This window comes from Antrostomus carolinensis, unplaced genomic scaffold (genome assembly GCF_000700745.2).
Source record: "Antrostomus carolinensis isolate BGI_N321 unplaced genomic scaffold, ASM70074v2 scaffold1958, whole genome shotgun sequence".
Taxonomy (NCBI): Eukaryota; Metazoa; Chordata; class Aves; order Caprimulgiformes; family Caprimulgidae; genus Antrostomus; species Antrostomus carolinensis.
The window spans coordinates 29,587-43,347 of NW_010334836.1; the positions used below are offsets into that span (position 1 = coordinate 29,587).

At 41.5% G+C, this 13,761-nt stretch overlaps 1 protein-coding gene across 1 annotated transcript in view; it reads left to right on the top strand.

Annotated features, from left to right (window-relative positions):
* ARHGEF28 (Rho guanine nucleotide exchange factor 28) overlaps positions 1-13,761 on the top strand; it is a gene marked incomplete at its 5' end in the record, with an annotated part of 52,032 nt that overhangs the window by 27,487 nt on the left and 10,784 nt on the right. Inside the window, 4 exons of the mRNA XM_010174303.2 lie at positions 1,951-1,989; positions 2,079-2,126; positions 3,910-4,389; positions 7,361-7,661. Of these exons, the coding sequence (XP_010172605.2) occupies positions 1,951-1,989; positions 2,079-2,126; positions 3,910-4,389; positions 7,361-7,661 (868 nt within the window). The remainder of the gene's footprint in view (positions 1-1,950; positions 1,990-2,078; positions 2,127-3,909; positions 4,390-7,360; positions 7,662-13,761) is intronic.

Below are 13,761 nucleotides of genomic sequence, written 5' to 3' on the forward strand. Positions count from 1 at the left end.
AGTAGTGTTAGCATACTGTCTTAGCATCAGATCTGAAAGATCATGTCAGAATCAGACTTACCAGGAGGTGGCAGAACAAGCAAACAAAACAGACAAGGCAAGGGCTTTCAAGGGTGAAAGATGTTCTCCTGCCTGCTTTTGGTTAGATGCTGACCAAGCATCAGAAGGGAGAGCATTGCCTGTGCAACACGTGGGATCCCAAACAGGCAGCCGTGAGAGGTGGTCCCCATCTCCTTCTCCCTGCTCCTGCCTTGTAATCACATCTGTGGGGGTTATGAGGCACTGTGGATGCAGCCTGCCCTGGGATCTGACCATCCTCATCTCCACTGCTGCTCATTGCTCTGAACCAAGGTGCTAGGGAAAAAGTGGCAGGGAGGTGGTGGTGGCCCGCAGCACAGATTAAGCAGCTGAATATATTGCTTCAAACCTAGCTGGACTTACGGGGCTTGTGCTGAAGCTGTAGCAGTGCAGCTGCAATGCTGCTGTCACCCCAACCTTGCTCCACTGAACCTGCCTTAAGCTCATTCCCCAGTGCCTGAATAGTGCTGCAGTGTGGAGACCGCAGGCACTTGGCTGGCCATTTGCTTGGCCATGCCTAAGCCAGCTAAGCCTTTAATCCCCATACATGCCTCCTTTATTAAATTAAAAAAGATTTCAGAAACTGAAAGGAACCCCACTCTTGTTCAGCATGTGGGCTCTCCTTTGTACACTCACATTTCCTCACCCTGCCAGCATCTCCTCCTCCTCTCTCTTTTTCTTGGTCCTGTGCTTCCTCCTTGCCCACTGCTCATTGTGGCTGCCCAGCAAAGGGAGAGCAAGCTCCTTTGTGTCTGTCCTTGATCCGTGCAAAGTCCTCTGCTTTTCACAGCAGAGCTGAGCAGTTATGTGGCTTGTGGGTGCAGTGAGAAGCGGAGGAGGAGGTGAAGATGGGAAGAGGGAACAGAGGCGGAAATACTGAAGTGAGATAATGAGAGAGAGAGAGAGAGAGGAATGGAGGAGATGCCGCAGCTGGTGCTGCCTTGCCCCCTAGCTTGTCTTTGTCGCTGTGTTTTGAGGCATGGCCTTTTTAAGCTTCATTTTCAGTTATCGCAGCTAAGTGGAGCAGCTGCTTTGCTCTCTGTGGTGGAAAATGAGACAGTAGAGAACTTAGAAGAATCAGAGAGAGAGAGAGAGCAAATATTCCCCAAACCCTCCTCTGCTTCTCTGAAAAAAAAAAAAAGTAAAAAATCATGCAGGAAGTCTTGTCAGTGTAGCCTCAGAAGGGATTGTGTTTTATTTCCCCACCGTTTCACCTTATCTTTCTCAGAGGAGCTGTTCTTCATGCTGAAGGGATTATGAGTGGTTTCACCCCATAAATTCAGAATGCTTCTCAGGAAAAGAGAGCAGGGTGGAAGGTGTGAAATGGCTGAGCCCTGGGGGCTCAGCGGGCATGCAGGTTTGGTTGGTGCCTCACAGCATGTCTAGGGCATTTGCCATAACCCGCTAACGTGACTTCTGATAGCTTCTTGCTAGGTCAGTATCTCTGTTTTTGAAGAATCTTAGGCTGTTTCATACTATTATAAGTAATCTAAACCCACTGTGCTGTATATACAGAAGTCTGGTTACTGTATTTCAGAACTTTCAAGTAAACGAAAAATGAATGGAAATGTCTTTTCTGTGTAGCATTAGTTACAAGAGGATTAAAATTGTGGATGAAATATTTTTGTTTTTACAGTTGTGTGTAGGATCTCTGGTGATTTGCATGGAAACTCCAGTGTTGATGAATTATTAGTCTTTGTAGGTTATTGCTTCTGTCTTTTTTCACATACCCACAAAAAGGTTTGACTCAGCACTGCATATATTAGCGATATGAACGGCTCCACCAGTTTAAAAAAAAAAACAACAAACTACATAGATGATACAATTCTAAAGTTTAAAACTACTTTTTAAAGCAAACTATGTTTATTTTAGGGAGAAAGTATGAGTTTCCCAGGATCTACAGGGACAGAGGTGAGTTTGTTTAAACCCCAGACAGAATGTAGAAACTATTTAGTTAACAGCGGTCAAACCTTTGAAAATGCTTCTCTTTTATTTTCTAGATTGTACAAGCAATCCAGAACTTAACCCGTCTCTTGTACAGCATACAGGTGACTACTCCACTGCTAACTTTGTAGAGTAATTAGCCTTAATAATTTACTTCTTAAGGTTTGTTTTCATCTTGCCCTACTTTTAGACATTGTGTCAGTGGATACTTATCTCTACTAACTGTTGCATAAGTTGTTGTATAGTATATTTTTATTCCACACCAGTGGTAGGCTTCTTTTAAGAACTGAATAATGTTTGCTTGCTTGGAGATCAGTCTGCCCCCCAAAAAAGTGTGTGTACAGTCCGAAAATCTAGGGGGAAAGTAAAATGATGGCTCTGACTGAACTGATGTCATTTCATGTACAGATTTATGAAATTATTCTATTTTCAAAATATTGAAAAATGATAGTATTTTGTTTAGAATATTTTGCTGGCTACTAGTAAGCAGTTCCTCTGCCACATAGGTAGCAAACTCAACCTGTTTTAGATATTTCAGTCTCAGCTAATTATTGTGCATATTCTGTAGAGCCTTAATCTGAAGTTTTTGTCTCTATCATGCTAAGTCTGAATGTTTTAACTTCATGTGCAGTTTTATATTTTTAAAATGTTTCATTTGAGTATGTTTAATTTTTAGACTCTCTTGACATTAGTATATTTCATAATAACTGTGGAAGCCTGGGCCTTAGAAGTAAAGTGGATTGGAGCAATGCAAAAGTAAAACAAAAAGCTTGTAATTCAGGCAAAATTTTTGAAAAATTGAAAACCAAATAGCTTAACACCAGAAGTGCAATAAAGTAAGGCTTGGGATCACACCTTAATTGTTCAGACCATGAATTGGCAGTATAGATGCAGGAAAACAAGGAGAGGATTCTGTCCTTGCGCTGTTTACAAATGACTGCAACTAATCCAATACTGGAGGAAGAGCCAAAAAAAATGGGAATTGCACATCACATATAGTTAAAAACTCTTTCTGGAGTGGACGGCATGGGGTAATGGGGCTGTGGGAATTCTCTGGGAATGTCTGTCGAAAATAAATTCCCATGTCAGCTCTTGAAGATAGGCTATGCAATAAGTGCCTCAGCAGCTCTAGGTCTTTCTTATTTTTCTTTCTTCTTAATCCCAGCTATTTATTATTGTGTTATTGCAGGATGTCACAATCTTTAATGCAAACAATGTCACAACATCCTTGTAAAGGTCAAAATATAGTGCTTTTGTTTGTAAAATCAACTAGTGAAATATCTAGTCTGAAAGTGTTACTACACTGCCGATTGCCGGCACAGATATCTTGGCCAGCTGGAGTACAGTCCTGATGATGTTGGCAGGTTCCTGTAGGGCTGATGTTGGCAAGACTGTGCTGTCTCAGGTTAGCAAGGAGAGCCTTAGAGTTGGAGCTGTACTGGGAACAGTACAGTTTTATCTGTATAAGCCACATCTGTGTTAGGAATACTTTGTTAAGTGTAGCGTTCCCAGTGCCTTAATGCCCTCTTTAACCATGAAAAATCATTCTTCCTATGTGTCTTAACTTCCTCTGACAGAAAAGGCCCCCAGCTGTAACTGAAGTGCATATGCACAGCTGTAACATAAACATATGTAATAATACTAAGTGTAAACCAGAAGCTGTGTTAAAAGTGCTTGAAATGGTTGAGTGCTTTTAGAAACATCTCTTGGTAAAGGCATGAACATGGAATTTTCTCTGCTTGCATGAGAAATAACCTCCCAGAAAGCATTAAGCGCTGATACTATGGGAGGTTGAAACTTTTTTATATAATGCTTCTATGTAAAAATGCAGAAATGGACTAATGCTAATATTAAAACATTTATGTCTAATTTTGTTGTGGTGTTTAGGCAGCACTAGCTATCCAGGACAGCCACAGAGAGCTTCATAGGTTACTCCTGCAAGAGAATGAGAAGAGTGGTCGAGGCCATGGTTCTCGGCTAAACCTCCTTCTGGAACAAGAAAAACACCGGAATCTGGAAAAACAAAGGGTGGAGCTAGCCAACATACACAAACTGAAGCAGCAATTTCAGCAAGAGCAGCAGCGATGGCTGCGTGAATGTGACCAGCGACAGCGGGAGCAGGAGGTGAGGGAGGGCTGGCTGCGGCAGCGGGAGAGGGAGTGCGGGTGCCAGGAGGAGCTGCTGGAGAGGAGCCGACAGGGACTGGCGCTGCAGCTGCAGGAGTACCAGCAAAGCCTGGAGAGGCTCCAGGAGGGCCAGAAAATGGTGGAGAGAGAAAAAGACCGCGTGAAAATGCAGAAGATGCTCCTCTGGCACTGGAAGCATGGTCAACAAAGTAGCCTGTTGTCATCCACAGGGAGCTATGAGGTATGTGGTTCCTCACCATAATTATGTCCCCAGTTGCAGACCTAGAGAGAATTTCCTTGACAAATAGGCTAGTGCATCTAGGTTTTGTTCATTGGTAACATAACATAAGTGAGCATGTGGGAAGCTGAGGTTCAGGCATGTCCAAGGGCTTTGTTCGAACCTCATGAAGTTTAACTAGGGAAAGTGCAAAGTCCTGCCCCTGGGAAGGAAAAACCCCATGCATCAATATATGCTGGAGGCCACACAGCTGGAAAGCAGCTTTGCAGAAAAGGACCTGTGGGTCCTAGTAGACACCAAGTTGATTGTAAGCCAACAGTGGCCAGAAAGAAGGCTCACAGACATCTGTATTAGGCAAAGTATTGCTAGTACGTCAAGGGATGTGATCCTTTCCCTCTACTTTGGCCACACCTGGAGTGCTGTGTCCAGTTCTGGCTCCCCAGTACAAGAGAAATACAGAGCTATGGGTGCAGGGGGTGATGGCGTAGGGTGGGAGGAGGGGTAAAGTGTCCAGTGAAGGGCCACAAAGATGTCTGAGGTCACTGGGGCATCTCTTCTATGAGGAAAGGCTGAGACTGTTCAGCCTGGAGAAGAAAAGGTTCATGGGGGTTCTTAAAGAGTAAGAGGATGTAAAGGGGATGGAGCCAAGCTTTTTTCAGTGGTGCCCAGAGACAGGACCAGAGGCAACGGGCACAAACAGAAACACAGGAAGTTCCTTCTGAACATCAGGAAGCACTTTTTTCCTGTGAGAGCGACTGAGCACTGGCACAGGTTACCCAGGGAGGTTATGGAGTCTCCATCATTGGAGATATTCAAAGCCGTCTGGACGTGGTCCTAGGCAATTGTCTCTGGGTGGCCCTGGTTGAGCAGAGGAGTGGACCAGAAAACTTCCAGACATCCCTTCCAATCTCAACCATTCTGTGATTTTAAGCTGGGTGCCCTACAGAAGCCAAACTCAGACCGATGGATATGAAGTTGAGGGGATGGAAATTGTGAGAATCTGCATTTTATTCTGCTTTGCTGCTGTGTTTGCAAAGTACATTGCATCTCTTGCCTCTTGTGTGAAAGCTAAATTACTGTAATGCTTGAGGCATATAAAGCTTTTAGTGAAGTCTTTGGCTGCTGTCCTTGTTCCTGGACAACAGCACTGTCTCCAGTGAGGAACAGTGGCTGCTCCAGGAGTGGGAAATGCCAGGCTCCCATGAACCCCATGTGTCAGGCTCTTCTGTCCTGCTTCCCTGAAACACGCAGCCTTTCAGGGGAAGAGGTTGGTGTGTGGCTCCATCCCCGACAGTGTAATTCCTTGGAGATAGTCATTATTAGGCAATGCAATTTAAAGTAGCTCTGAAGATGCTCAAACATTTAATACCAAAAATGATTTTGTTTTGGTTGAGGGTGAAGAATAGAGGTTGACTCTGAACTCAGTTGTCTTGGTGCTCACCTGCCAGATGGGACCTGGTTTCTAGTCCCTTCCTTGATGGGTACAGTCTTGATTTCCATTACTGTTCTCTAAAGCACCTGAAAATCAAAACATTTTGCCTGGCTTTTGCATACATTGAAAGCTCACTGACTCAAACAGCTTTTTTTTGCCCAGGTTTCAGTTTTCACAAGAAGATCTGTAGAGCCTTTCTTCAGGCCATCACCTCCCTAGCTTTTCAGCTGGCAATTGACCCATAACAGGCAGTGACCATTTTCCATCTAAGCCTGTGCCTGCATGAGGGGGTGAAGGATTGGCCTTTGACCTCCTCCTTTTCATCCGGCTGTTTTGAACACCGTGTGAACATGACTTATCCATATATGCTTGCTCAGCCCAAACAATGAAGGCACTGCTTACTAGTATAGCTTGTGGTGCAATTCTGACATGTTTGGCAGTTCTTAAGGAAGTGGATGATAAAACCAAAAAGGAACTTGGCTGTCAGCTTTAGTGGATGTGACTTCTGAAATCTTTTGAGGAGAGGAAGTTGAAGGACGATAGCCTGATGCAGGGATGGCCAGGACTGCACAGACAAGAGGCAAAATAATGAAATGCTGAGTGTAGAAGTGTAGTAGTTCTTAATCTATTATTTCATGTGTAAGACTACTTGTACTTTTATTTCAAGTAAACTGTGTAGCTTTGGATGCATTCCAGGCCTTGGGATTGTCTTTGTCCTGCATTTTCCACTACCATACTCCTTGGTGCTGCAGAGCTGGCTGAGTGGATGCCAGTCAGCCAGTGTTCCCAGCCCAGTGTTTTTGTCATTACACTGAACCCAGCTCGTTGTGGATGGCCAAACTTTACAGTAACTCATGTTGCTACTCCTGCTTTCTTGTGAGCTCTGCCTTGATAAACACCTGTAGGCAGGGGGTCTTTGCAGGAGTTGCATTTTCAGCCCCTGGGAGCCATGGCCACTTGCTGAATGCTGTTTGCCATCCCTAAACTGACTGCTGCAGTCCTGTTCTCTATGTTTTAACCTGTCTGTGTGAGGTACAGTGTTATTTTTGGATTGCAGTGTACACAGATTTACATATGTGAAGTGGTACCTTGTTGAGCCATGGGGCAAAATATTGACCCCCAGAAAGGAATCAGCAGAGCTCAGTGCATCCCAGGTAGCGACCCTTTGTTATTTGCCATTTTGCAATTATTACTGAGTTTTCCTGTGTTTGGAGGGGAGCTAAGGCAAAATTTACTAGGTTATCACTCTTTATTCCTGCATGCACATCCAATTTAACATGTTTTAAGATTAACTTCTGGAAAATTAGGTGACTATTTGCGATGAATCCCCATTCTGTCTGGCAGTTAATTTTATGTATCCAGGTATAAAGATTCTTCAGGATGATGCTCGTGGTCATATGGCTTGGTTATAGGTAGTGCTGCGAGGAGCAGAGAGTAGAAATTGATGATCCTTAAGGGTCTGTTCCAACTTGAGATATTCTGTGATTCTAGTGCTGGACAAAGGTGAAAATGCTGTTCTCTGTTTTTTCCCCCCTTCTGCAGATAATGGGACATAACCAATTGGACAGCTTATATGGCGAAAATACGTTCTACTTAAATGAAGCTGTAGTGTGTGTGTCTCTAGGCAGTCTCAACAGATCAGATTCTTCTCTCATTTATGACGATGGTGTGTATGGGCTGAGCATCTCAAATTCTGATACAGCAAAGACTAGCGAAAATCAGGTGGACCTCAAAATGGACGCTTCTTGTCAGCCAGTGTTAACCACTGCACTGTGGAAATCCACTGGTCCTTACCAGCAGATGTCTTTTTCCTGCAAAAGCAACAAGGATGCCTTTAATAATGGTAATTAACACTTTATTTAATTAACAAGTATTATGGGCAATTTGCCACCTCTCAGAATTAATAGTCGTAGGAATGAAGACAGCTTGGTAGCGATGGAAGCAATAGATTTTGCTAAAACAATTGCATGCCACTTCACAAGCTTGTGGAGGGTAGATGAGAAAAGAAGAACAGAAATGTAGAAAACTTTTGAAAAAAAACAACAGAGCCCCTCCCCTGTTGGTGTCTGCATAAGAGTACTCAGAATGTTGTCCTCTCCAAATCCTTTCACAATGCTTTTTGACTTTTTTGGGGTTTTTTTGGTTGGTGGTTTTTGTTGTTTTGGTTTTTTGTTGTTGTTGGTTTTTTTTTGTTTTTTTTTTGCAAGCTGAAGTAATTCTTGCTGCTTCAAGTGCATCTTATTGGCTCTTTTAGAACATATGTGCATTACTTAATGATTTCTAGTTAGAAGCTTTTGATTCACATTCTTAAAATGATAATCAGTGGTCAAACTCCCTCTTCTTTCATAATTGAAAATGAGATGAAAATATCTTGAAAGACTGTAGTTGTGGAAAGAAAATCACATCACTTCTGAGGGTTAATACTATCTTTGACAATAAGTTTCCATGTTAGTAAAAATAGCTCTAACTGCATTACCGTTCTTTATTTTTCTAATTTACCAGAACCCCCAAAGATATGTAGATTGCACGGGAGTTGTTGATGGTGGCTACCAAAATGAGCAGAAAAGGCCACCAATCTGAGCACTGCATTGCACTGAGAATTCCCTGATGGACTTAAAAACAAACTAATAAGAAACTATCTGGGTTTTATTTCTCATGTTACACAATGCTACTTTTGATCTGACTTGGTGTTTTCATTCTTTCATTATTGTGAGAGTTGTAGCAGCATGTAAAACACAACAGCTAAAAGTCTTAGGGGACCATGGTGCGCTTTTGGTGTAATAGATTAAGTAATCTATTGGGGTTTTCCTGCACAGTTGTGAGATCCAGGTGACACATGGCAAGTCAATACTGCAGCAGTGCCCAAGCTCCCATTTTTCTGCAGCTGTCGTTGTAGGATGACTTCTGTCCACACACCAGCTGTATGCAGGTTGGGTCACAGCAAAGACCAGTGGGCAGCAGGATCAGAAGTTGAAAACATACACAGGTACAATGGTTTTTAACTTTCTTAATTCTTGAAGTTCTTCAAATAAAAAAGTCCTTCATTAAGGAACTTGCTCCTTAGTAGTCCTTGTAATGTATTAAGCAGACATCCACTACAGCCTTACTTGTCCTTGGTACATGGAGTGCCAAAGTAGCATTTTATAATCAAAGGCAGGGCATGCTAGTCTCATCACCACAATCAACAAACCAAGCTGATTAGTAGAAGAGATTAATATTTCTAAAAATGCCTAATTAGCCTGGTGAAACTTGTTCTAGTTTGACTGAAGTTGTCCTTTTAGTAATAGGTTAGCCAAGCTAGTGCAAATTTGAAAAGGAACACATATGTGGGTTTAAACGTCTCAAAAGTGGATTAGCTTGCACTGGCAAATGTGCAGATGCAAGCTAACCAGGATACTTTCTATTGAGCCCACATGAGAGCATCTGGTTTAATTAAATTGGCTTGTACCAGTTTAATTGCACTGATTCTAAGATAAGCTGGTGGAGCTTCTGTGTGTAAGATGCCCTCACCTACAATGGGCCAGCTTTGTGTTCAGCTGATGCCACTGCATCTTGTGTAGACATCCTTATCTTGCCATGGTCTAACAGAGCACCAGTGCAGTCCCAGCAGCTTGGGGACCATTGCTGGCTACAAAGCCTGCCCAAGAGGTAGAGTAACAGGCTAGTATAAGTCTGTCTGGCTAAATTATCTCCTTAAAACCTGCAGTTAGTACCTTGACTGAGTCACAAGGTGCCTTTGGCAAAGCAGTGCAGCAAACCTTTGCAGTACCCTGATGTTGCAGATGGTGCTGGAAGCCCTCCGGGCACATTGCTAGAGCAGGCAGGGCTGGGAGCCTCCCCTCAGGGAGATGTCCCATCGCATTCCACAGTCGCGTTTGTGATTCGGAGGGTGACAAGTATTTTATGCTCTGATGTGCAGTGCATGAATCTGCATGATTCAGACTTGCTTCTGTCATGCATCAGGAGCCACCTTATGGGGAGTGGGGAATGAGAAGAACGCTAAACTTCCCCCTGAAAAACAGATGGCATTTGAAGCCCCAGCAAATGGCTCTACACATGGAAATGAAGTAAATCGCTTGTTCCTAAGCAATGTGAATCAAGATGAGCAGTACAAACGTTTCATACAAAGAAGCTATTTTCCTTGGGTATTTTTGTTTGTTTTTTTTTTTTTTTATTTTTTTTAGGCCGGGGTTTGGACCATGCTTTCTTCCCAGAGAGTTTAGCAACGTTTAAAAAGATCTCTGACCTTGTGCCTCCATTTCCTGGATCTGCAGGTCATAGTCAGTTCCAGTCACTGTGAAGGAGTTGCAATGAGACAAAGACTATAAAGAATTTGCAATGTTTCATGACATTTTCCTGCATGTTTCAACCAGCTCTATGTATAAAGTCTCATAATCATCTTTCAAAAAACACTCCTAAATAATAAGTCAAAATAGAACTAAGAACAAAATACTGAGTATGATTTACTGGCAAGAGCCATGTACCAGATACATACATGACTAGATCTTACACCTAGTAATTTTTGTGTGTACACAAAAGGAATTTCTTCATTTTTATAAATTTTCCTAGAATTATTAGGCATCCTATAAGAATTCTGCTCTGTCAAAAAAGAGACTTAAATTATTTAAAGAGAAGTACCACCTGAACACTTTGTCAAGGAGTTAATAATGTTGCATTTTACCCCATATTAAATACTATGCAATTTAGCTTCATAAATATACTCAAATAGAAATGGCTACATTCCTCCAGTGCATTATTTTCCATTCATATTTTCTAAGGTAAGACATATGTCTTTTCACATAGCTAGCATTACAATTATATATCATTGTTTTATGTGTATGGGAGGGAACTTTACTAAAGACCTTGGGGCAAGTTCCCACAAAGCTGAAACTGGCACAAGTACACTCGCTTGAAAAGGTGTGTCAGTCAACAGGAGGAAAATACGATTGAAAGAAAAATGTGTTAATGCTTTACACTAATGGATATGAAATTTATCTGCATGAAAGAAGACAAGTACTTTGGCTAATTAGGAATCAGGGGAAGTATAGGTTTTTTGTCAGACCAGACTGAGAATTGAATAAATTGCTCTTGCATTTAATTGACATGTCAGGTTAACTAGCTGAAGTGATACCTAAGGATTTACCTATGGATTCACCTCTTTGATTTCAAGAATCAGTGCAATTTTAATTCTTTTAAGCTTTGAAGTGAACAGCATTGTTGGCTGGCACTGCCTTTCATTTTTTTCATTCAGATGTTGTAGCTACAGGACTAGAGTTGAAAAGTGACAGATCTGGAAAACTGCACTGGAACTTGATTGTGGAAGGTTTTTTCCTCATACTAACATTTGCAGTGTTAGCATGAAGGAACTTTATGCATGATGGAGTGAAAAATATAGTTTAAATCTTTATGGGTAACATAGGAAAACCTGTGATCTCCATAAACAGCCAAATGCAAAACCAGGGAGCAAAAATAGGGCTCTGTTTGACTAATGTGATCTTAATCTTTTCTAAAGGACAGAAATTTGTACATATATGCATATAAACAAATGAGATGATAGTTTGATTTTTGGCAAAATAATCCATTTATAGTGGTTTTCATCAAATAAAGTATTTTCTAAAGATGTAAAAGATTTAATTTGCAATAGAAAAAGCGAAAACCCCAGAAACAATGTGTAGTATTCTATAACTCCATTTTATTCCTTATTCCTTGTAAGAAAGTAATTTCATTTTCCTCAAGGCAGATTGTGCTAATGGTGATTGCGTTATTGAACCTGCTCTTAAAACTGTAGATAAAATTAATTTGGTGTCATTTCATTGGTAATTAAGATGAGGGTTAGAACAATATGTTATTTTTTGGCTACCTGAATATCAGTTATGGCCCAAAGACATTGTACAAAAGTACATGTATATGTTTGCATCAGTGCAGTATGGGCCTGGCTCTTTTCTCATATTTGTGTCAGGGGAATATGTTCCAGACAGAAGATGTATACAATGTAAAGCTGATGCAAGTGTGCGGGTGAAATATGCTTTGCATAACAGTGTTAAAAAGCCACCTATAGACATACAAGCTGTTTCCCACTGGTTCCAAGTTAGCACAGGATTTTGGCAAGGGGTGAAGCTCAGAAACTCAGGGCCTTATTCAAATAAGCATAGCTACTGCTACCAGTGCTGGAGGTGGTTAATGGGACCCTGTATTGAAGGTTATATTGAATAAGATTGTTTTCATTGCTTGGAACCTGTTAAATAATGACTAGCTCCCACACAAAAGTCATCACAGTTCTGCATATGTGACCATTGTGAGTTACTTTCTGTACTACTGCTGCTGAGTACATCTGACCCTATCATCTTCTAAGCTGGAACACAATTGTGCCCCCGTACAGCACACACTTTACACATCTCCTGTTTAAACATCATCTGTCATAGCCAACGGCAGGCCAACCCCTTACCACATGCAGAATGGGATGGGAAGGTGCTTTTCTGGCTATTTTGAGTCTCTCTGATGTGTTTCACAATATTCTTGATAGTGCAATTTCTTCACTGCTTGCCCTGCACAGTGAGCAAATTCTTTCTTTTGGTCTTCTACTTGAGAAGAGGGAAGGAGGGAAGTCTTTTTAAAAGTAAAGGATGACATGACTGTGGAGCTCCTGGTTTGTCAGGGAACCTCCTGGACAGGTGTGATATTTTGAGCTACTTTAAACTTTTGATCTTTTTTAACTGAGTAGATGCCAAATTGAGAACATGCAATTAATTCCAAATTGCCCTTTCTGTGTTCTACGTATCCTTTCTACTCTTACAATGGATGGTTGCCTAGGTGAGCACAGATCCCATTCAGTGCTCAACGTTAAGTTATAGTGAGAATAGAATGAAGTGGAAAGATATAAGAATATGAATTGAGTAACATCAGCATCTGCATCTCCAAAGTTCAAAATCACATTGATTGTTTAGAACAAGTAAGATCTTACTTTTAACTCTGCAACAGATAACAGCAAATTTGCCTCCCCTCCATACCACAGAACACTGAGTTTCGTTCGTGCTCTGCTGTAAGACATCAGTGTCTGGGGTATTTGTTGGAAGTGAATCACAGGAGAAGTATTTTTTCCTCTTGGGAATAACACTGCCATTTGTTTAAAGCAGATGGCAAAAGGGATTAAATCACATGGCAGTGTGATGCCAAAGTGAAAAATATGTCGTTATATGTCATCTGCAATTAGTGTATTTCAAGTAACACTTGCTCTTCAGCTCTGCAGTGCTAGGGTTTTGTAGTGCTGTTACTGATTTTCTCATCTCAAAATACTTTTTCCTCATTTCTGAACATAACCTCCATAGATGCAGCAATATTACATAACCTTTTAATTAAGGCAGTTAACAATGTTCTGGTTTTATTTTGTACACCAATGGAAGTACAGAATTTCCTGTGTAATGCCTGTCTGATTTTGTTCTTTCTCATATCTTCTCATTTAGAGCTCATTTATTAGGAGAGAAGTTTAAAATAGTGCACTTCTTTAAGGTGATGAATGGAGTGAAGAGACGTCCATCCTTGTCTTTTGAGGTACCACTGGTGTTGGTGTAAATCTGCATACAATACTTGGGGTTTCATTGCCTGCAGACCTTCAACAACAGGATGATGGCCAAATCTTTCTCATTTTTCTCATGTTTATGGTTCCAGCAACTTCAGTGCAGTGGTTTTTGAAGTCAGTGGAATTACTGGCATCAATAAAACTGGAATGGTTTGGACCCTGTCTCTTACACACAGATTTTTTCTTTACTTAGGTAAGGTTCTTCCAATAGAAATGGGTTTCAGGAAAGTAGAGGGAGGAAAAGGAGCATGTTCCAAAGCAGAAGATGTCAAGCAGGGGTTCTTCTTCCAGACAGCTGGTTTGTAGTGAAGCAGCTCCAGCTCAGAGTTGTGCTGAGCTGTGACTTTGGCAGTAAGTCCACAGGGAA